This window comes from Kwoniella shandongensis, chromosome 7, assembly GCF_008629635.2.
Source record: "Kwoniella shandongensis chromosome 7, complete sequence".
Taxonomy (NCBI): Eukaryota; Fungi; Basidiomycota; class Tremellomycetes; order Tremellales; family Cryptococcaceae; genus Kwoniella; species Kwoniella shandongensis.
The window spans coordinates 935,513-958,623 of record NC_089293.1 but is presented as its reverse complement, the minus strand read 5'-3'; the positions used below and the strand labels follow the sequence as shown (position 1 = coordinate 958,623).

General features: G+C 51.3%; 3 protein-coding genes across 3 annotated transcripts; 2 read left to right on the top strand and 1 right to left on the bottom strand.

Annotated features, from left to right (window-relative positions):
• Positions 1 to 661: 661 nt before the first annotated feature.
• Positions 662 to 5,967, top strand: CI109_104226 (uncharacterized protein; the record flags this gene model as incomplete). The annotated part of the gene is made up of 6 exons (XM_065967450.1): positions 662 to 1,027; positions 1,072 to 1,199; positions 1,242 to 3,306; positions 3,380 to 4,955; positions 5,110 to 5,200; positions 5,364 to 5,967. The coding sequence occupies 6 exons, from the start codon at positions 662 to 664 to the stop codon at positions 5,965 to 5,967; spliced, it is 4,830 nt and encodes a 1,609-aa protein (XP_065823522.1).
• A 145-nt stretch (positions 5,968 to 6,112) lies between these two features.
• On the bottom strand, positions 6,113 to 8,187 carry CI109_104225 (uncharacterized protein; the record flags this gene model as incomplete). Its single annotated transcript, XM_065967449.1, has 6 exons — positions 6,113 to 6,564; positions 6,609 to 6,881; positions 6,923 to 7,447; positions 7,685 to 7,804; positions 7,870 to 8,010; positions 8,109 to 8,187. The coding sequence occupies 6 exons, from the start codon at positions 8,185 to 8,187 to the stop codon at positions 6,113 to 6,115; spliced, it is 1,590 nt and encodes a 529-aa protein (XP_065823521.1).
• Positions 8,188 to 8,511: 324 nt separating this feature from the next.
• On the top strand, positions 8,512 to 20,415 carry CI109_104224 (uncharacterized protein; the record flags this gene model as incomplete). Its single annotated transcript, XM_032004036.1, has 34 exons — positions 8,512 to 8,550; positions 8,607 to 8,903; positions 8,965 to 9,592; positions 9,647 to 9,904; positions 9,955 to 10,103; positions 10,151 to 10,261; positions 10,310 to 10,370; positions 10,417 to 10,587; positions 10,627 to 10,748; positions 10,791 to 11,198; positions 11,238 to 11,898; positions 11,938 to 12,045; positions 12,086 to 12,160; positions 12,214 to 14,737; positions 14,789 to 14,974; positions 15,024 to 15,093; positions 15,136 to 15,156; positions 15,216 to 15,290; positions 15,356 to 15,460; positions 15,512 to 15,590; positions 15,643 to 15,697; positions 15,750 to 15,907; positions 15,963 to 16,622; positions 16,668 to 18,971; positions 19,025 to 19,085; positions 19,134 to 19,181; positions 19,233 to 19,247; positions 19,301 to 19,396; positions 19,455 to 19,509; positions 19,572 to 19,753; positions 19,803 to 19,852; positions 19,919 to 19,973; positions 20,035 to 20,215; positions 20,275 to 20,415. The coding sequence occupies 34 exons, from the start codon at positions 8,512 to 8,514 to the stop codon at positions 20,413 to 20,415; spliced, it is 10,209 nt and encodes a 3,402-aa protein (XP_031861638.1).
• Between the last annotated feature and the right edge of the window lie 2,696 nt (positions 20,416 to 23,111).

Here is a 23,111-nt window from a genome sequence, read left to right as displayed (position 1 = left end):
GACGGAGCAAGGTCACGTCACGTGATCGCTGAAGACGGATGAAACAATGACACGTCACTCAGATTTTAAATCACTCGCTGTGACATAGAACAGCATATATCGTAGGGATAATCAGGTGTATGATCTATATGCATGCGTAATGAAGAGAAAGGGATTTCCTGGACTCGCAGCAATACATATGCATGTAGAGGATGGAGGGTGTATTATATGGTGTTATACCTTAATGGCCACTTTGCGTTGATACGCGCACGTGGCGCAGGGTGATGGTTCCCGAGTGCCACTGTGCGGTACGAGGATGACTTTTGGTGCTGTGAGCCTGTGAGTGTGACGTTGAGTGCGAATGATTGAATGTGAGAGAATCAACCCGTTTCCGCTTGGACCGACACCGAGACCCGGTCACTACGCAAGGGATAACTTTTCGTATTACCATCATCACAACAACAACAAACACACCAGCAGTCTTGGGTCCCTCTACACCCGTCCCGGTCTTCCAAAATACCTCCCTCCGAAGCACATCCTCCTGAAAAACACCACCGCATGAGCGCCCGACAGAGTCCACCAGGTCAAACAGGTCTCTCGGTGACCAAGTTACGCGCCAAGGTGAGTTTTAAACACCTCAAAGTCCGTACCATGTCTGATCTATGCAGAGTGCTCAGTCACAATGAACCCTCAACCACCACAAGCGGGTCCTTCCAACAACGCGTACAGAAGGCAATCACTCTACGACGGATATTCGGAAGATGTCATTCAACCTGCCTATCCATCATGGTCCGACCTTAACTCACCGCAACGTCAAAGCGAAATCACCTCTCAACTCTCACCCAGTCACACGTTGCAACCTCCTCAATTCTCTCCACAACGAGAAAGGCTAGCTAGTTCCGCTTCCATCTCATCCATGAGCTCAACCGTTCGAGGCAGAAGAGCTCCAGCTCCTGCAGCTTTGGACCTCAGCCCGCGAAGCGAGAACAGGTATGGAGGACTAGGACTTGGTCAGGGGGGTGAATCAAGAAGAATCGTTACCGAACCAGTGAGTTGTTTACTCTTCAAATCTTCGACTGACATCTATTTCAGACACGCCGGTCTTCCCGGCCGCTCCCTCATCCGCCATCTCATCCGCCTTTAGCTCCAGCGTTTGTCGCACCTATTCCGTCGGACAGGCGCCAATCTACGCTTATGGCGGAAGAGGATACACGCGCTTCGTGAGTGCACGCAAAACTATCCTAGCTGATCTCTAGAATAAGCTCGTACTATCTGAACTCGGCACCACACTCTCCTCCCGAACCTTCTCATTCTGCCTCAACGAGTCCCTTACAACCAGATCCTTCCAACATCGATCGACGTGCGCTCATCGGCGTAGGGGAGCTTGCCACTCCACGCTGGGGCGCGACCACAAACCACCAGCATCTCCGTACGCCGAGTATGCCCTTCAATCTCGGAAGTAGTCCACCGGTACCATCCATGTCACACGCGCAATGGGCAAGTAGTCAAGAAGGATTTGGATTAGGCTTCGACAGAGAAACTAGGCCTCAATCCGAGTCAAATACGGACGTCCCTCCCCGACCACCAACGAAGTCACCAGCGAGGGAGAAGCCGCGAGAGCTTATTGGTGCTCCGAACACGACAGCCAAGGACGATTCCCTATTTTCTCTCAATTCGCTTGCCGACTTTAACTTTGACACGAGCATGGAGGCTGCACTCGCAGCGTCGCTCAGCATGGCGACTCTGGAGACCTCTGAGCCAAACTCACCGCCTGCACCATTATCTCCACCAACAGCCAATTCTCCCATCTCCCCTGGTAGTGCCAGATCTCGAATATATGCGCGACGACAAGAACGAGCGGCAGCAGCTGCTGCAGCAGCCGCCGGACATCTTCCCCAACCTCCCACATCGGCCGATCCTCAAAGTGCCACGTATCGTGCTGCTCGCGATAGTCGGAAGACACCCCCAAACCCTTCTCGTCACAGTACATCCCATGACATCCTTAAACAGTTCGCAGTCAAGGATTTTTCTCACCTACCCCCTAGTCCTTCCTCTGCGTCGATCAACCAATTCTTGCGGGGCTCTGGATCGGTCAACAATTTTTCCTCCAGCACACCTCCGTCTAGCGCGTCTGCTGCGAACTCGTCCTTCACGATTAAGCCACAACAAAACGACGCACAGCGCCTGAAGACGACGCCATCCAACCCCAAGATCAGCCGAGACGTCGACCCGAACACTGCCGAAGCTCTACGTAAACTCGATGGACTGACTGGCACTCCTGGAAAGGTGAGGAGCCGAACAAAGTCCTCATCCGGGACACCAGGTGCCGTTTCACGGCCCAGCTCCCCTTCAGACGGGAAGTTGAGACCCAAGATCACGTCCAAGGCAAGCAGTGGAAGCTTGAAAGATTCAGATTCTCCTCTCAACAACTGGGTAGATATCGGGGAAGATCTTCCACCCGTACCTGTTCCTCGCCGCAATGCAGCCAAGCGAGAGTCATCGTCCTCCGCCAGCTACGTAGGAACTCCTACGTCGCGAGACTCTCATTCCCTACCGACGACATCAACCACGCCATCATCAGGAGATGGCATCTCCAAACCGAGAAGATCGAGTGGGGGAAGTGATATGTCCTCGCCAGGAATGAATCTTGCGGATCTGCCCGATCAAGACCCCGGCATAGTGGTTCCTCCTGTACCACCATTACCGAAAGGATACATGTCCATGCGTCAAGGACTCAATGCTGCAAGCTTTGCGCCTGTGCGTGATCCATCTCCTCACTCCCCCGCCTTGGCCACTTCACCTCTCGCACCGCCCAAAATGCACAAGAAATGGTCCTTCTCCTCTGCCCTTAACCTCAAGTCGAACTCCTCTCCTGTGCCCTCCGTCGAAGACGGACATCACAGCCCTCAGACCGCTTGGTCAGAAATCCATCAAGGGGATTTGCTGTCACCTGGCTTACAAAGCCACGACTCGAGCGAATCTGTTCCACAAAGCATTACACCTGTAGCGACAGGCAAATCTGCCGCAGCTGCGACCAAACGACTCACCCCATCTTCCATCCCCTTCTTCCGTCGCACCTCCTCCTCTTCAACGCAAACCAAACAAGCTGCAATTCAGGTACCCGAGACTCCAAAATCCGCTGATCACAGGGGAGCTCCAGGGTCACAGTCGCGCAAGTCGGTGCTTGGGATGCATCTCCCATCAATGCTGCGAAGTAGCAACTCTAAGCGTGGTCTTTCGCAACAGCTCAACCCGCCTCCCAAAGTTGTCGAAATGCAAGTCGAACAACCAGCAAGTACAGGCTGGACCGGCAGAAAACGTGGAAAGGTAAGTCTTGGCTCGTCGATCAGCGCTGATCTTTTAGACTTTGTCAATATCGGGTGATTTCCCTATCCCCAAGCCTACTGCCGTTCTGAAACACCAGTCTTCCTTCGAGCGCTCGCTTGGCTCTCGATCATCAGCAACTTCCAGTCGCAGCGAGTCGACAGTCAACGGAGCAACAGAGCAACGTCTGCCAGCCATCGCAGGCTCACCCGCGCGAACTTCGGGCAATCTGCGACATTCTGGCTCTTCTCGTGATCTACCATCTGTCACACCGACCAAAATTCCTCGGATGGCCAGTCGACCAGGGATGCCATCTCCGGCTACTATCGCAATGCCCCCTCCATCATTTTCAAGCGCTCGGAGCAAGACACTCGGCAGTACTTCTAGTATGGCGGAATTGAGCCGAGCCCCAGTGAACGAGTTCGGCGTGGTGGAGACTTCAAACCCACGCCAATCGACCTCGGGTGCGCATCGTGCTCACCTTCTCGCCCCTATGTCAACACGCCAGGAGACCAAACGAATGATGAGCCGCCCTATCGATCCGCCCGCTCGACGCGATCCTGCACCTGGTATTCCTCCATCTCGTCGTCAACTTCCTCGTCCTCCCTCGTCTACCGTTACCGCGTTGACAGTTTCCGCCGCCGCCAAACGGACTTCTCGAGATCTCAAAGTTGATCGCCGAGATACAAAAGAAACTTCCCAGGATGGAACATCATCCGGCAGGAATTCGCCTATCAAACCGTCCAAATCTTTGCATTCCAAGCTGTCAATACCAAGCACCTCCAAAATGTCCACTTCTTCCTCGGTCGGTGCCCCGGGAACCAGCTTCCGTAAAGCCTCTTTGGCTGCCGAATCTCCCTCAATTAGTCCAGCAGACGATGAGGAGTCGTTGGCAGATGCTGAGATGGCCGCGTATATCAAGCGGCGTCGTCAGCGTGCGCTTACAAGTAAAAAGGACGATCTATCAGACGTTAACGAATTCCCAGAAGATATTCCCCCTGCTGAGCCGGTATCACAACGGGCGTTCGTGTCGAGATCGCTTGCGACTATGTCCGACCTCGAGCGTAAAGAGGTTTTAGACTTTGACCTGATTTACTACTCCCCTCCTCCGAACTCTGTCAAGCGACCGCTACAAGCCAGTGGAGCATCGTACAACCATGGCTATGATGATGAACGCGGCGATTATCTCGTGGTTGAAGGTGATCACCTCTGTTACCGATACGAGGTAGTTGGTATCCTTGGCAAAGGTTCTTTCGGACAAGTGGTTCAATGCCGGGACCATAAGACGGGTGTATCTGTGGCCGTGAAGATTATCCGGAATAAGAAACGGTTCCACGCTCAAGCACTGGTAGAAGTCAAGATTCTGCAGCAATTGGTGGAATGGGTGAGTTCATCATGCTGTTGGTGTGCTGACGAGTTTGCAGGATCCGGAGGACAAGCAGCGCATGGTTCGGATGACCGATCACTTCTACTTCCGAAGTCACTTGTGCATAGTCACCGAACTGTTGAGCATCAACCTGTACGAGCTCATCAAGGCCAATCAGTTTGCGGGCTTTTCAACAGTCTTGATACGGAGATTTACCGTTCAGATGCTAGCCTCGTTACAGCTCATGCGGTCTCATCGGATCGTACATTGCGATATGAAACCAGAGGTAAGTTAATTTGTTATCGAATGCCGCTAACAAGCAGAATATTCTGTTGTGTCACCCGGCAAGGAGCGGCATCAAAGTCATCGATTTCGGCAGCAGCTGCTTGGAGACCGAGAAAGGTGAGCTGACATACGACGTGTATCGCTGACCTCTTTAGTCTACACGTACATCCAATCGCGGTTTTATCGCAGCCCAGAAGTAATTCTCGGTATGAACTATGCGATGGCTATTGACATGTGGAGTGTTGGGTAAGCCACACGTATCTTGTATAAGACTGACAATCAGTTGTATTCTCGCGGAGCTGTATACGGGTGTTCCCATCTTCCCAGGTGAAAATGAGCATGAACAGCTCGCTTGCATCATGGAAGTTCTCGGTGTTCCTGATCGCTATGTCGTCGAAAAAGCTTCCAGGCGCAAGCTGTTCTTTGGTAAGTCATCCCACATTTGGTCCACGCTGACATCAGATGCCACTGGTTCGCCTCGACCGTTCGTTAATGCCAAAGGCCGTCGCCGTCGCCCTGGTACGAAAACGCTTGCGGCCGTTTTGAAGTGCGATGACGAGCTCTTTGTCGACTTTATCGCCAAATGTCTCACCTGGGATCCCGACAAACGGCTCAAACCTCAGCCAGCCTTGCGACATCCGTGGATATTGTCAGGCAAAAAGCGCTACGCTCCGACTCCCAGTCGAGAAGAAAGGCGACCTACCGAAAGAAGCGCTAGTCTCTTGAGCAATCCCGCGACGTCAATCCGAGCGAGCGCCAAGACTTTCGGCGAATTCGGCACTTCCAACGGCGGGAAGGACAAGTCAAAACTGTTAATCTCACCTCCTACTCCCTTGATGGCACGACAAAGTCATCATGCTGTGACTGCGTCAGTGCCCAAAATCGGTCAATCAATCTCGTCATCTCGCTTAACATACCAATCATCCGCCAGAACAAACTCATATTCCGTGAGTGATCCATGTGCGAGACTGGAGCTGACTTCCCAGTCTGCACCCAAGGTCAGCATCGGGTAGTGCCCGACCATATTTCTCAACGTTTCCTGGCATGACTCTGTCCACATCTATATATACCCTCATTGTATATAACAGTACATCCCCACACCTTGTATCTAGAGGATCAAGGCGATTATACAGCACATGCATGGTATCGTCTACTATATCATAATTTGTTCATAAGCGTCTCCGCGTTGTGTCTTATCTCCTGTCTTGTAGAGTCTTCACCATCGCACATCCGTTGGAGTACCTGCAACCCCGACTCGCTCTCGCCGTGGTCATCCTCCAAGTTGAGTTTCACAAGCGCATCTGACATCAGCTCCCGTCGCAAATGGGCCAACTCACCCGTCGATTCTGGTCCAAATGTCGCCAATAATGACAATGCAATAATGGCTTCGTTTTGCAAGATGACGTACTGAGAACCGTCTCGGAGCATCGTGACAAGCAGGCGAACGATCCTCTCGTCCGCCAGATCCGTTAAACCAGTTCTTGACAGGCTCTTGATCACGTTGACAAAGACTCGAGTGCCCTCAAACCGCATCGCTGGGTCTTCCGATCGTCCCAGCAAATCGAGCAAGGGTTCTTTGTAATTGGCAACAAAGTGCTCAGAGTTGTCGGCTACCAGAGATCTGTTAGCCCCTGATCACTTTGAGGGAACTTACGATCATCTCTGCATAGATTCTTGACGATGCTGATTACTCCTCCTTGTATGGAGCCAAGAGAATCCCGTTCAGAAGACCAGACTTTCATCTCCATCAGCTTGTCTAAGACTCCCGCTTGAGTCAGAGTCACTTTGTTCCGTAACGAGATGGAGAGGTTCCGGACTAAACCGATGACAGAATGTTGGGTTGTAGCGGGAGTGGAGGGATCGAGTAGGCGTGTGATCACAGGCAGTATTGAAGACTCGCCATTGAGAAGTGCAACAGCCTTGCAGTCTGTAAGGCGAAGTCAGATATGTCGTGCTGGTCGAACTTACCATCTTGAATGCTATTTCCATAACTCAGAAGTGCGCAGTCAACGAGATCGTTCCTCTCTGCGATATCCTTTCCCAGCCAAGATTTCATTCGACTCCAGTACGGACACGGAGCAGCTCCGTCCTTGAAGCCACAACTGATCGCGACGAGAGCCTTGATGATGTCCGCTTTGGCCGTGCCAAAAATCTTGCCGCAATCGAGAGTCTCTTCCTCATCCGATCCTTCTTCTTCCATCGCTTCCTTCCATTGCGACGGAAAAGAGCCATATTCCACAAAGTCCAACATGACTTCAACAGCCGGCGATTTGTCCGCGGACGTCACTGCCGACCGAAGAGCGTCCACGGGAGGAACATCGACGGAGAAACAGGTTCCAAAGATGGAGCATGCCGAAGAGAGGAAATGGAGAAGGGATTCGACTTCTGCTGATTCCTCGGAGCTCGCTGCTGTCCGTCCGAGTGGCAGCCACATTGACACAGCTGCCGCACAAGTACGAGCGATTGACTCTGCTGATGTTTCTAGACCAGTGCCTACGACATTAGCTATGATATGAATCTGAGCGCTTACCCTCTGAGAGCACATTCAGCATTATTGACCACAACCATCGGGTTACCAATAGCGAGACGTCGTCCGGATTTGGTGTTTGGCTGACCAGTGTTGTCATGGTGTCGGTGGCTTGAAGCAGAGAACGAAGATTGCTATCCCTACGCAAATGCTCCACGCACATACCTGGCCTGTCAGAGATTTACGCCTCACAAGACACTCACTGTGACCGTCAACAACCAGATTGTGAAAGCTTGCGACCAGAGCTTGCAAAGCCGGCGTGACACCTTTTCTGTTCACATCGCGGAAAGCAGAAGCCGATAGCGCGGCTTCGATATATCCAGCTTCGCAGAGCGTACTACGATTCTCATCTGCTATATCAGTGATTGCCGATCGCATAGCAACTCACCATGGTCTACTACAAGATTTGCTGCGACTCGACCAACCTGACGCTCAACGTCTTCAGATGGATGTTCTCCCTCTCCGGCCTTCAAGATGTTAACAAGGACTTCTGGTAGCACTGATCCACCCATCGAGTCCCTCACAACCACTGGACATCAGTTATTGTCACGGCCGACACTGACTCACCATCACGGAGAGCAACCGCTAATTGATCAAGTACTTTGATGATCTCGTCTTGTGACGCACTGAGGTTTGATGTAGCGGTCTTCACTAGAGCATCAACGCTCGATACTAATTCGGACGCGTTCAATGTTGCTCCTGACATGGCATGAGTGCGAGTGATCAAAATGATGCATTCAGTCGATGGGATCAATAATCAAGAGAAAGCAGCTGGATCAGAGCTTTGCTTACGAGCGAGCGAATAATACAAGGACGGAGACCCCGCACGGTGGTTTCACTTTCCCACGGTTGTGCCCTATACCTTGTACACGCTGACTGCACGTTTAAATCACAAATGCGCAATCCCACATCAACCATCATACAGCTCCTTTCTTGCTTTCGTTGATATTTCCAGCTACCTGTTCACCTTCTCTGTCGCCCCCTACCAACACCTATCCCTTGTCAGCTAGATGGTTAAGAACCTGTCATAATGAAGGTCAAGAAGTCGGCCAAGAAGCAGAGCCCACCGGTGAGCTCGTCATCACTCAAAAGTAATAGAATCAAGGGCTGACCAAGTAATTCTAGTCGCGGGACGTTGCCGCCCTCGTTGAGCGAATCCTCGCCGCTTCAGACCAAGAGCTTGTCAACGTCCTCCAACCTTTTCAGTCTTGGAAATATGCCAGGGGTGATCTACACGCCTGGATCCCCGTTCTTGATCGCTTTGACTCCTTTCTCGAGGACACAATCAAGAGCTATGACCTCACCAAACTGCAAATTAACGATTTCACTCCCAAAACCAAGGAGCTGCTGCTGGAGGTATTGAGAGTACAAAGATTGCTTCTCGAGAACTGCACCAACCGGAAGCTGTTCGCTTCGTACGATGTAAGCGCTTAGTCTGATATGTTCTTCCTTCCTGGTCCCCCCGCTCACACGCCTTCTGTAGCGTCTAGCCGACCTCCTTCTCACAAACGACCTCGATGTCCTGTATGCCGCCATATTCGTTCTCCTTCGCCCCGCTCAGACATACGCTGTCCAGACACCCCTAGAACCTCCACAACGTCATGCTATCCTCCACCGACTTCTGACTCTTAGTCGAGGGTGGGAAAAGCTGATCAACGCGGGATACGACCTTGCCTCTCTAGCCTCGGCGGATGAGTTCACCTTGCCGGACACACTCTCTTCTATTCAAGCGCAGTTTTACCCAACATCGCAGTCATCCAAATTAGTGGAACACACTTCGCCGGCCAAGCCTGCGACCTCCCACTTGGAGACTCCTACTCGTCCCCGACATGCCCTTCAGACTCATCAAAGCTCCTCGTCCACCCCATTGTCCAAATATAAACCTGGCTCTGCCAGCCAGGCTGGCCCAGCGGTGATCGACCTGAGCGCAATTGCCACATCATCCTCGTTTAACTATACAGATCAACTGGCCATCCTAGCCGAGGAGAATCACATGTCTTTAGAAGATCAATATCTTGCCCTGAACAAGTTGCGACTTGTTATCCTCATGAAGGATAAGCGATCGAGGAGGCAGATGTTGGCGATTCGCCTTCTGGCTCTGGCGACTTATGGTGAGCAAAGCCGTACAATCCAACATCGCTCACGTAGCTGATGAGGTTTCTCAGTCCAAATATCATCGGAGGATGCCTCTCAATCGGGATTATTCCTCTATGAACCAGAGTTAGTTTCACAACTGGCCGATGTTCTACGTGCCGCTTCAGATGTGGGCGAGGAGGTGGCTTTGACTTCCCTATTGGCTCTTGATGCCTGTGCCCATCACCGTGCCAAGACTGGCGAAGTCATGACTGCCGTCTGCGCAAATGTCAATCACGGGATCATAATATCCTTCTTCCGTAATATGGTCGACCAGTTAGTCCGAGGAAGTGAGTTTACTCAAAGTTCTCTCGACCACTCGTCGCTGACAATATCTCAGGTGATATCTCCCCTGATCTAGTCGACGCTTCCATGTCTTTTATAGCCTTTATTTCGAGCTCTTCTGTCCACAACAATATGCTTATGGGTGCCGGCATACTTCGATTGTTGTTGAATATGTTAGGAACTGTTGGTCAATATCGGGATAGCGTGAGTTATTGTTCAGCCCGGCGCACCAATGCTCACATTGCTGCTAGTACGTCCCACGAGCGACCGGACTCATTGACTCGATCATATTCTCCAACCCTCAAGCACTTTCCAACTTTAGTGCCATTGATGGAGTCAATACATTGGTACAACGCGTTAGGGTAAGTTCACGGCCGGTCGACTTTTTCGCAACTAACTTCGGGTTTCAGATCGAGATTGATACGCGACTGGAGTCGACTTTGGAGCCTGCTTCTGAGATCATGCTCGAAGGTGAGTGACAGTTTGGAGGACCCCGCTGACAAGCTAGAAACCCTAGTGGCCTATGCCAATAACCCGTTGCGGAGCATAATTCGATCTCTGCAACGCTTGATGCAAGCATCTGGAGGGACAGAAGGTCTCCGCAATCTAGTCGACTCTGACCTTCCAAAATCGTTGAAACGTATCTTTGGCGATTCGGCAAAGTTTGGCCCTAGGGTCTATGCTCTCGGTAAGTCTTATGATCTCAAGCTCCGCTAACCACGATTAGCCATCAACACCATGGCGACTTTTGTCCACAACGAACCGACCTCGTTGGCGATACTTCAAGAGATGCAACTCCCGCAGACGCTGTATGCCCAGTTGGAACAAGGCGTTCCACCATCATACGAGGTAAGTTGACGCCCTCTAGCTGTCTATGCTGACAATCGAAAGGTCATATCGACCGTCTCCAATGCTATTGGTGCTATGTGTCTGAATCAATCGGGTCTCGATCATACGTTAGCCCACCCCGGGGTGATCACCAACCTCGTGAATACGGTCATATTGTCATCGCACGAAAGCGTTTTCAACGAGCGCGATAATGGCAGACACCTCGGCTCGTCTCTGGACGAACTCGCTCGTCATCATCCCGCCCTCCGCCCTATCATATTACAATCTTGTCTGAATCTCTTAAAGCAAGCGACCGATGCGGGTGCTGCTTTCCAGCCAGACGAGACTCAACGGCGAGATTACTCATTGGAAGAAATGTCCCAGACCCAGAGTTCGCAAGCTGACGAAGTCCGACCTTTACAATCCCCTCCGTCTAATCCCTGTCTTTCGACTTTCTCTCGAGTGTTCAAGGTAAGTCAAACACTGTCTCCATCGCTGACGTTCTTAAAGGTTCTTAGCGGACTGTTACGGAGCCCCGGGATCTCGAAGGACTTTATCAAGGAAGGGGGACTTGACCTCCTACTTGGTGTTGCCGATCTGCCATGTCTACCGATTCGATTCGGAGGTACGGATGCCGCTAGCTCCTTGGCTCATCTGTTGAAACACATCGGCGAGCATAGTCATGTCGAACTCATCGACGCAATCGTTGCATCCATCCAGGATGCTATGAGCCGATCAAGCGGACTTTGGAAAGAGAGCGACGTGTCGTCAAAATGGCTGGCGATGCACGCAGGCAACGCCGATCCCGAAATTCGAGAACAGTTCAACAGTCTGCGTAGCCTGGCTGTCCGCCTCACTTTCTTGAGCGAAGCGCTGTTTGCTCTATCATTCTCTCACGCACGTATAGGCACTTCCATCATCAAAGCGCTCGGCGTGACGAACGGTTCCACATTCATCGAGGATTTGGGTCGGGTCCACCGGGTATGCTTCCGACATCACGCGCTCCTGAGGATATCGAAACCTCCCCCATCGGACGCCGCTGCTGGATTGATGGAGAATGAGGAGATTGCTCCTGCACCGACACCCAATACATCAGATGATCCGTCCAAGGAGAGCGGTGCGAAGTATCTCGCCACACGGCTCCACGCGTCTCTCGCCAAATTCTTCAGATGTGAGTGAGACTTGGCGTTAGCAATGACTAACATTCCAGCGATCATCAAACTGCTCTTTGTAAGGCGAAACCCAGAACCGGCACACAAGGAACAAGCTCGAGCTCTGGCAGATTGTATTGCTGTCATCATCATTGGACATCTCGAAGGTGAGCGACATAGTAGAGGGTTGTGCTGATAAGGTCCTAGAAACACCCGACGTGGACAGTTCTGTTAGTATAGACACCGTGGCCCTAGGAGTTGTGACAATGCTGCTGTTCGACGGTGAGTCATACGTGTGCGTGCAAAAGATCATAGCCAGAGCTAATTCCTTGCAGTGAGGGGCACGGAAGGACACCTAAACACCACGCTATTCCTGTCCTTCGAACGAAAAGGCGGCTTCGACTACTTCATCGCCACCTCGAGACGGATTGTGTCCGCAATGGAAGCGACAGCGGCGATTGATGTCAACTCCAGAAATCAATTACAAACAGACGCTTATGTCGAAGCGACCGCCGGCTTGAAGATCGTTTTACTCCTCCTTGTTGCATTCGTCTCGCCCAAATCTCTGCTCGAGAACCCAGAAACCCATGCGCTAGAACAACGCCAGCCAGGTCGTCGGGATCCGAATTTCGTACCGACAAACCTCTTTGTCAACCTCCGTTCAGCCGTGTTCCCGCTTGTACATCAGATCTGGGAAGCTGATTGGCTGCTTCACTGTCCGATCCCGATCTTGAAACTTACAGTGCGTTGCTTTTCCATCCTCATGGAAGGCAAGCACGAGACCCCGCCTGAGGCGGAACCTGCGGCCTCTGTTGGCGCACCCATTGTCGCTCATCCGCCTCGACCAGCTCCTATCACTGCCGATCCGGCGCGAGTCAATCAACTTGTTGATATGGGCTTCCCTCGAGGGGCAGCCGAAAGAGCCCTCTTACGCGCGCGTAACAACATCGCTACCGCCACGGAGTTGATCTTGAGCATGCCTCACGTCTTTCAGGACGACCCACCTGTCAACAACCAGCCAGCTCCAGAGGTGACACCTGTTGAACCGATACCAGAAGTCACAGCGGAATCGGCACCTGAGCCCGCTCCCGAACCTACAAATATGGACGTCGACCCCGATTCCGTTTCATCTGCAACTCCCGAGTCCGCCGCTATTGCTCGAACCGAATTGACCCGATTGCGAGTCGAATACCGCCCCTCCATGTACACTCGCGGCCTCACGCTGCTTGATCAAGCGGAGGATCTCGTTTTCGACCTCGTCGCTTGTTTCCCGTCTGGCGAGGAAGGGGTCACGTACCTAATGCGGCAATTATTAGAGGTATCACTGGCGTACGATGCTTCGCGAGAGGGATCCATCTCTGCGAGACTACGCTTGCTGTCTGTCTTCCTGAAGTCGGGAGAGGGGATCATCCTCAACGAAGCAATGATCTCAGAGGCGGTGGAAGTTCTTTCGTCCCTGCCTATTGAGAACGAACCCAGGCCTCGCTGGCTGCCAGCTTTATTCCTGTTCGCCGAATCAGTCTTCGTTTCAGCCGACGCGGTCACCAAGGTCAAAATCGGAGATGGACCGGAACTTGCTGTGATTGTGGACGCTCCAGCGCTGGCCCCAGTCCATGCCCGCCTCTCGGCACTATGTACCAAACTGGTTGCTGCCGCGGATGTCACCCGCGATGAGTTGATAGCCGGTCTTCGCCTGTTGGTGTTCTTGTCTCGCCAGTCTGAAGCGGTACTCAACGACAACGACAAAGCCATCAATGCATTGAAACCCTTCAAGAAGCCGTCCGACAAATTGTCGGGATGCCACCCATTACTAGTCATGATAGTCCGGCACGCTTTCGAAGATCCGGCTACTGTGACGGAAGTCATCCGAAGCGAGATCAAACAGTGGCTCACCCCGGCAAGAAACAAGGTCGCCGACATCAACCATTTTGTGAAGCAACTCCGTCCCGCTGCGCTCCGGCAACCTGCTTGTTTCGTACGTGCTGTCGAAATGGAGTGCGCGCTCAATGATCCGAAACCGCCTCAGTCTGTCTATCATATCCGAGGTCGGGAAGAATCCAAAGAGTCACCTTCAGTTGTCCCGTCTTCGGATCCGTTTCAGGAGTCTGCAGACACGTACCAGAGCCACCCTGTAGTTGACCATCTCCTTCTGGAATTGGGCGAAGCGGTGCACCGTTGTCTGGAAACGTCAGGCGAACCTTCCGAGCCCACTCTCTCTACACCCGATGATGTCGCACACGCTCTCACCTACACAGGTCTGACCATGTCCCTCCTTACCGAGCTTCTTGGCTCATACAACTCGGCTAAGAAAGCTTTCGTTGCCTCCCTCAGAAATGGCGGTTTGGGGGCTATCAGCAAGTCCAAAAGTGGAATCTCTGCATTGATCAACGAGTTGATCTGCTGTGTCGTTCTTCAACCGGATATCACACCGGAAAGCGAGCGATCACCGATCTCCGCACGACGGATCGCTGTCTCCTCATGGGCCAGCTCCATGATTGTAGCCCTATGTTCCGATGTTTCAACATCCAATGGCCAGAAGGATCACGTGGAAGACATGATTTCCATACGGAAAACTATACTTGAAGCTGTCGTCAAGACTTTGCGGGAAACGGCTACCGTGACGGACCTCAACATCCGTTACGGTCGTCTATGGGCCTTAGGGGAGTTGATCTCCCGGTTGTTGATGGCCCGATCGAATGTCGTCAGTCGTCAACCAAACGAATCGGGCTTGCAGATGGCGAAGACCATGTTGGAGAAGAACTTTGTCGGTCTCATTACCACTGCCCTTGGCGAGGTCGATTTGAATTACCCCGATATCAGAAATGTCCTCGTGACACTCCTGAAGGCCTTAGAACATCTGTAAGTACAGGATATCAGTCCGCACAAAAGTGTCTAATTCATCTCGTTCAGATCGAAACTGTCTGTCAAATGGGGCAAAGCCAACAAGGAGCAACAAGGAGACTCCAAGAATCCTTTGCCCACCAATGATGATGATGATGAATCATCGTCGTCTCACAGTGGGTCAGACTCTGACGTCGAGATGATCGAGGAGGATCAGAGCGCGCCGGATCTGTACCGCAATTCTGCGCTTGGAATGTGAGTGACTCGCTTTCTCAAGATTTTGCCCTGGCTAATTCATCCGTAGGATCGGTGGCGAGCTCGGTGATGACGAAGACGATGATGACGGAGATGAGGATGACGAAAACGACGATATGGTGAGTCATGAATCTTTGGAGTCGATGAGCTAACCGCCACAGGATATGGGTGACGATCTCACTGTAAGTTCCCGTCGTCAGAGCTTCCCTCGTATGACGCGAAGCTTACACTTGGCTTGCAGGACGGCGACGACGGCACGGATATGCAAACCTCGGACGACGAATCGATGGGCACGGACATGGAACATGACGATTGGGTGAGTAGGAGCGATGACAGACGCAGCGTTTTGCGGTCTAACCGTGGCTAACACTTTTCGCGTAGACTGATGAGCTTGCCGAGGGAGAGGAAGATACCGATGGCGACGAAGATATGGATCAAGAGGTCATTCTTGGCTCTGGAGACGACGAGGAGGCTGAAATTTGGGAGGTGAGTACTCTGATCTGTCAAGGAGCTGTCTACTGAGATTTTTTCGCTCAGGACGTTCCGGATGATCATGAATCTTTGACCACTGATGATCAGGATGACGATGAAGGTGATGATGACATTCACGCTGAAGGTGGGCCGCATTCTTCTCTTGCCATTGGTTGCACAAACTGACCCGAGCGTAGGCTTTTTCGGAGACGACGGCGAGCTCGACGATATGGAAATGGAGGACGAGGAGGAGTGAGTACTTACCTTGGCGAAGAACAGCGCACATCTGACGACCGGTTGATAGGTTTGATCAAATCGAGATGCTGGAATCATTCCCCAGCGCTACACAAAGTAGCGCATTCAGGCAATCCCCCCAGTTAGCGGGACCGTGGGGTTGGAACCAGTCTAGCGGTGGAGCTGCACAAAGCTTCGGTGATCGTCGCCATCGATCGTTGCTTTCAGGTGAGTCGGTAGTATTGAGCGTTCCGTCTGCCAATTATCCTGACGGAACGGTCAGATCAAGATGCAGCTGTCAGCTTGTTTGGCGCTCCCCAAACTCTGCCAGCTTCGAACATTGCTCAGCACCCTTTGATTACCGATCCAATGAGTCAATCAGCGCCAATGCGAGGCCTCCCACGATCACTCGGCGGTGGCAATTACAACGATTTGTTGTTGGCTATCGAGCAGATGGGGGGTTCGGAAGCGGTTCAAATGTTAGAAAATGTGATCGCTAGCCGGCAGCTGGCCGGTTCTGACGCCATTCGAATCGACTTCGCTCAAGATCAAAGTGGCACGATAGGTCTTTCTGTCGGCGGTCGCACCTTTGCGCTCAACAATCCGGCTCAACGTCAATCTTCGACGGCTACCAATGTTGTTAGTGCGTATGTGCCTTTGGCAACACTCAATCGATGGCAGGAGGAAATGATGTTGTGCTCGGCCGCAAAACCGGAGTCGGTCAGCCGACTGGTGGTTCATATCATCAACCGACTTATGCCCGAAGCTCGCCGCCGTGCAGAGGAAGAAGAAGCCCGACTCAAGCAAGCGGAGGTTGATGCTGCGAAAGCAGAGGCCGTGGAAAAGAACAAGACTCTTGAATCGGCCACAAGTGTCGCCCTGCCAGGGTCCCGACAGTCTTCGCCATCTCCTGAAGATGACGAGGACGAAGACATCGCGATGAGTAAGTCTTCGTCAGAACGGTTCCAGGTGCTTACGTGCTTTCCAGATGACTCCGACTCTGAATCAGGTGGTTCAGAGGAGAACGCTGATTCTACTGATAATGGTGCGGACGGCGGAACCCTAGCACGGACTATCATCACCATTCACGGCCAAGAGGTCGATATCACCGACACCGGAATCGATCTCGAATTTTTGCAAGCTCTCCCGGATGATATGCGAGCAGACGTAGTCGAGCAGTACATGGGGGAGCAGAACCGACAACGACGCCCAGCGGCTACCAACGTCCCGGAGGCTTCTGAGCAGATCAACGCCGAATTTCTTGACGCTCTCCCTCCCGACATCCGTGCCGAGGTCATCATGCAGGAGGCTATGCAGAACGCTCGTCGCATCTTTCGTCCTACTCCTGGTATTCAACTTCCATCGGGTAGATCGGCTGCTGGACAGGGTGGCACCGCAGGATTCCTTGCCAACTTGACAGACGAATTACGAGACGTCATGCTGCTTGGGCAACCTGAAAACCCCCTCAACATCATCCCAACGCGAAATCCTCTTGGCGGCCCATCAGTCGCTGTTGCCGCCGAGTCATCGACCGCACCGAAAAAGCCACATCGCGAAGCTATACAGCTGCTTGACAAACCGGGCATAGCATCGCTGGTTCGCCTTCTCTTTTTCCCGCAAACGCTCAAGAAGGGGTACCTGTTCAAAGTCATGGTCAATCTTTGCGAAAACAGTAACACTCGAACTGATCTGCTCAACCTTCTTCTTTCGGTGGTTCAAGATGGTTCCGGAGATCTTCCTGCTGTGGACCGCAGTTTCCAGCAGATGTCTTTACGTGGCGTGTCGACTCCGAAGGCCACACCGAAAGGCAAGGCCGTAGACTCTCCAGCTGCTGCAGTCGTTCCTTCGGGCTTATTCAGCCACTTGCAAACCGAGCATGTCCCGACTTTCATCGCTCAGCGATGTTTCGAAGCTTTGGTTTACATTGTCAACGCAAACTCCAATGCTGTATCTTACTTCTTGACCGAGCATGAACAGCCTGTCGGGTTGCGCAAGCACACGTCAAAGAAGGGGAAGGGGAAGGACAAGCTTTTACCTCAAACAAAGTTCCCGATCGTTGTCCTTCTGGGCTTATTGGATCGTCCTCTGCTCGCGAAGACCCCTGGCATGATGGAGACGGTAACGGCATTATTGGCTACAATCACCCGGCCTTTGATCGAGTATAAAAACCAATCTGCAGCAGCTCCCGCTGCGTCGCATGAGAACGTCGAAACAGCTACAAGTACCGCTCGTGAACAAGCTCCTACCGAATCAGCCGAACTTGCCGCCGTCTCTGAAGCTCCACCTTCAGATTCGCCTAAAACGCCAACCAAATCGACCCCCATCATACCACCGGCGGTCTTGCGACTCATTGTCAACTGTCTAACCTCTGGGGAATGCACTAGGTCGACATTCAGCCAAACGTTGGTTGTTATGCAAAATCTGGCATGTCTGCCGGATGCCAAAGAAGTCATCTTACAAGAGTTACGCGCTCGATGCCGTGAACTCGGAGTCATGGTCCAAGAACAACTCGATGAACTCGCCACCACTTTGGAGGGTAGTTCTGCGGATGTAGGACCCTTGACGTTGGCCAAATTCTCTCACCCCACTTCGTCGCAGGCTCAACTCCTTCGTCTCCTCAAGACCATCGATTACCTTCATTTGAACAAGGTCGATTCTGATGCACCCGTGGACGACATGACCGAGGAAGAGCGCGCAGTCAGTCAAGTATTTGAGTCTTTCGACTTCGAAGATCTCTGGACACATCTTGGACGCTGCCTGTCCTTAGTCGAAGCACGGGAGGGTTCAGACCAGACCGCCATGGTCCTCTTACCTCTCGTGGAGGCTCTTATGGTCATATCCAAATATCGAAGTCGCACTCAACGCGAAGCGAGGTCGCCTTCGTTGAGTGCCTCAGGTGTTGACAGTTCCGACTTATTCGTCTCATTTACGACTACCCACCGTAAAGTTCTCAACACTATCGTCCGAAACAATCCCTCTCTGTTGAGTGGTTCATTCTCCCTTCTCATTCGAAACCCTCGTGTTCTGGAATTCGACAACAAGCGCAACTGGTTCTTCCAAAAGCTCAAACGCAAGCGTGACGACTCAATGCCTCCTAGTGTTCTTCACTTGAACATTAGAAGGCAGTATGTGTTCGAGGACTCCTTCCGCGCGCTACAACGACGAACAGGGGATGAAATCAAATACGGCAAACTCAGCGTCAAGTTCCACCACGAGGATGGCGTTGACGCTGGAGGCGTGACTCGAGAGTGGTACAGCGTCCTTGCGCAGCAGATTTTTGATCCCAATTTTGGTAAGCGTTACTTGATCTCAAGTGACTATGCCTCTGCTGACCCGATTAACCAGCTCTCTTTGAGCCATGTGCTGCCGACCAGCAGACCTACCAACCAAATAAGGCTTCATCAGTGTGAGTGCGCCAGTAAAGATGATGGTCCAAAAACTGATCTTGCCGCAGCAATGGCGATCATCTTTCATATTTCAAGTTTGTCGGACGAGTGATTGGGTAAGTTTAACAAGTGTTGTAATCCAGGCTTTTCGCTGACGTCCAAAATAGCAAAGCTGTTTACGAGTAAGTTTGGATGGCCGACCGTCGGGCCGTCATGCTGATCCATTGCGTTGTAGTGGCCGTTTGTTGGACGCATATTTCAATCGCGCTTTCTATAAGCAGATCCTTGGTAGGACCGTCGACATGCGAGATTTGGAGAGTATCGATCCAGAGTACGTCGCGCGCTCAGGATCAGCGTACGACTGAGCTGACACTATTCTCATCCAACAGATATCACAAATCCCTCCAGTGGATGTTGGACAACGATATTACCGGAGTGATTGACGTGAGTGTTGGGTAATGATGGCCTAGAAGTCTTCGTCTGACGCATTAGCTTCTCGACGACAGCAAGAATTCACCACCGAGGACGACCAATTTGGCGAGAAGAAGATCGTCGAACTCAAAGAAGGTGGCGCCCAAATTCCAGTGACCGAAGAGAACAAAGAGGAGTACGTTCGATTGGTCGTCTCCTATCGATTGGACAACTCTATCAAAGACCAGATAAAAGCGTTCCTTGACGGCTTCTATGAGTGAGTGAACTAGTGCATGTCATGGTCAACGCTAACGGTGTCTCAATAGAATCATTCCCCGCGAGATCATTCAGATCTTTGAGCCAGATCAATTGGAGCGTGAGTATCTGTGTGACGCCCATCAATGGTTTAGAGCTGGACACCCCTGCTGAAAGACCCCGATAGTCCTCATCTCCGGCATAACCACAGTGGACGTCGACGAGCTCAAGAACGCAACGCAGTGAGTTTCTTCTGGCTGCCTGGCGTCTGTCCCTCTTTGCGGTAGCTGATTTATGTTGAAGGATGAGCGGCTGGAAGCCTACGGATCCTGAAATATCTTGGTTCTGGAGAGCGTTGCGAAGCTTCTCTCAGGAAGAGCGATCTCGGTTCCTGATGTTTGTCACATCCTCTTCTCGAGTCCCTCTGGGAGGTTTCACACAGTTACAAGGCAGCTCTGGTATTCAACCTTTCCAAATCCAAAAGGTGCGAAACAGTTGACTGCTTCCGACACTTATCCTTTGCTGACAACCACCTGCTTTTAGCTCTACGCGAAAGAAGGTAGTCTCCCTCAAGCCAGTACTTGTTTCAACCTCCTTCTCCTCCCGCCTTACGCCACATACGAACAGCTTCGTGAAAGGCTGCAATTCGCAATCACCGAGACCGGGGGCTTCGGAAAGGCGTGATCTTGAATTCATGCGAGAAACCACTAAAGTCTTCTGTAGCCACATATTCAATATATACACAACTGATACGACCTACATTCCATGCATGCATACCATTTTTCGAGACTGACATACAGCGTTGCCTTGGATAGATTTTGTGCGACCTTGAAACAGCTGTCCTCAATAGAAGATGATTTCGGTCCGAGGCGATCATGTCAGGCTCAGACAACAAGCGAATGATTGATGTTCTGCAACGCCGGGATGGAAGGACGCGCAACTACTTAGTTCCGCATGACAGTCTCTTGAGTGTCATGAATCTGGTCCCCTTCTGCTCGGTTCCGAGAGACTCCTCAGGCCTAGTCGCCGCGTCTTGCACTATCATTCATGATGCCCCAGCATCGACGGCTTTCAGGATGTCTGAAGCATCCAGTGATGTCTAGGTCTGTAACCGTGACGTTGGGTCCATATGCAAGTCCTAACTCTCTTACACTCGATAGTTCCTCATGTGCTGTACTCGGCCGAGTGCTTTTTTTTTCCTGTCATTACTATTCAGTTCACTCCCGTTCCTCGGCACCAAATGCCAAAGATACACAATAACCTTTCCGAATTGCGCCCAAATTACTTCTGGAGGGTACGTAAGCTGGCCTCTCCATCATCTTCAGTACCTCTCGTTCATGGCAGACGTGTAGATTGATGACCGCAGACTAAATGGGCGGCGGTCGGTGGGTCGTCATCACCCGGTACGAACGGTATAAACGATCAAAGTCGTGACACACCAAACCGGCGCCCGAATTGTGCTGCTCGCCGTCCGACCTTGCCTATTCTAGTCGACACTGCAGGATGTTGCGCGCTGATGTGGCCGACAGGACGTACTAACGGTTTCCCACGGTTCTGGTAGTGTCGTTATTACTTACATACATGAGCATAGGACACGAACTACAGTGACGTACAGCAGGTTGAACTCCGCTCGCAGACTTTTACGTATCTTCTGCAGGAATTTTGCGAGACTTCTGTGGATCACATCCGCGAGCATTGCACGAAGGAAACTTGGGTGGCAAAGCGTATAGACCCCAGTCTTTCCCAGCTATGTATCATTCTGGAGTCTCACTCATACAATCACACAGCTGGTCTTAGACTCGACACCCCTCGTCGTCATCATTGCTACTCTTGTCATCACCACTGTTGTTGTCCTCGCCACTGTGGCATGTGAACATAGTCAATAGTTCAACAAGCCCAGAACACTGTCCTTTCCATTGGACACCTTCCATATCGCTCCACGCCAACATGGCATAGGATTTGAACCTATTTTCATACATATGTCCGCTCATTGGGTAAATTGTGGTCACTGGTTGCAGAATAACAACTAGTTCTGAGGTGTTTATGGTGATTATTAGGATATCTTCATGACAATCTTGTCTGGGGCATTGCATTGACCAGTCTTGTATCTACTTTGCCACTTTGTCACAACATGTTCTGGGAAGACCTGGTAGTCACCAAAGACAGGGTAGACAAGGAAGATTCCAGGCAAGCTTGGATCACAATTGATGAAGGTGAGCTGTGAGCTTGAGGATTGTTCAATGACAAGGGAGTTTGCTTGGAAAGATTAGCAAGAGGAGGCCGTCGGACTCAAATGATCACTGGCTCAAATGACACCAGCAATGCTTACGGGTCACGGGTATTTACATCTTGCCTTAGTTCAATTGTGATGTTCTCTTTCTCTTCTTTTCATTCTTTTCACAGTACATGCAGTTAATAATTCAACCGGGACATGTTCTAATCCTCGCATGATTAAAGCTAGTTAACAACAAGGTAACGTCATTCACCTATTCATTAGACACGTCCAGTCATTGGACAGCGAGATGAAGGAAGTGACTTCCAGCAGTCTACATACCATCAGATGATAGCTGCAATCACTCGATGCCCGATACCTGATCAAAATGGTTGTAACATGTAAATCATAATAAGCAAGGGAGCAAGGTGAAATTTGGACTGGATCAAATTTTGCTGGAGTGTCCGATAAAGGAGTGTGACCGATATATGAGTGCGTAACGTTATATGAGACTTGGGGTTAACACGAAGAATGACTTGCTCGTACAGTAGTAGTGAATTAGACAAAGTAATATAGATTCATCACTGGAACAAGTATACAAAGACAAATTAGTAATAATTGGCTACTGTATATAAGTATCAATCGATTTTGGGAGGACTGTTGGGACTACTCGATAGTCGCCTTGATTGACTCTATATGCGACCCTCTGGAGTGCTGAGCTCAAATACTGCTGGAAACACGCCTCGTTCTCGTTTTTTGAGTGAGCTCAGAGGACACTGTGAAGGTGTAGGAGCGGTCGGAGGTGGTGTTGATAGGGAATACCCTAGAACTCGCCTTGGAGTTAAAGGATGAAGACCTGTCGCTTTCCATCCAACCATTATATTATGCTCTGACATCGCTACAGCTCGTGCAGCTGCTAATCAGTCTCGACTTAGCTGTATATATGTTATACCCTTAAGTCCTTGAGTGAACTTCATATCCACACCATTGTTTGGGTTGAATCTCGGTCATTGGCTGGTTGGTGTGACACCGATGACACCTTTCAGCTGCAGTGCAGGACTAGAAATAATTAGGCAATATAGAAAGGACTTGATAGTTCTGACAGAGTTTGGAACAAGTCCAGTACAAAGGCGGCACAATGTCAGTACAAGTTGGGTATGAGTTTGGT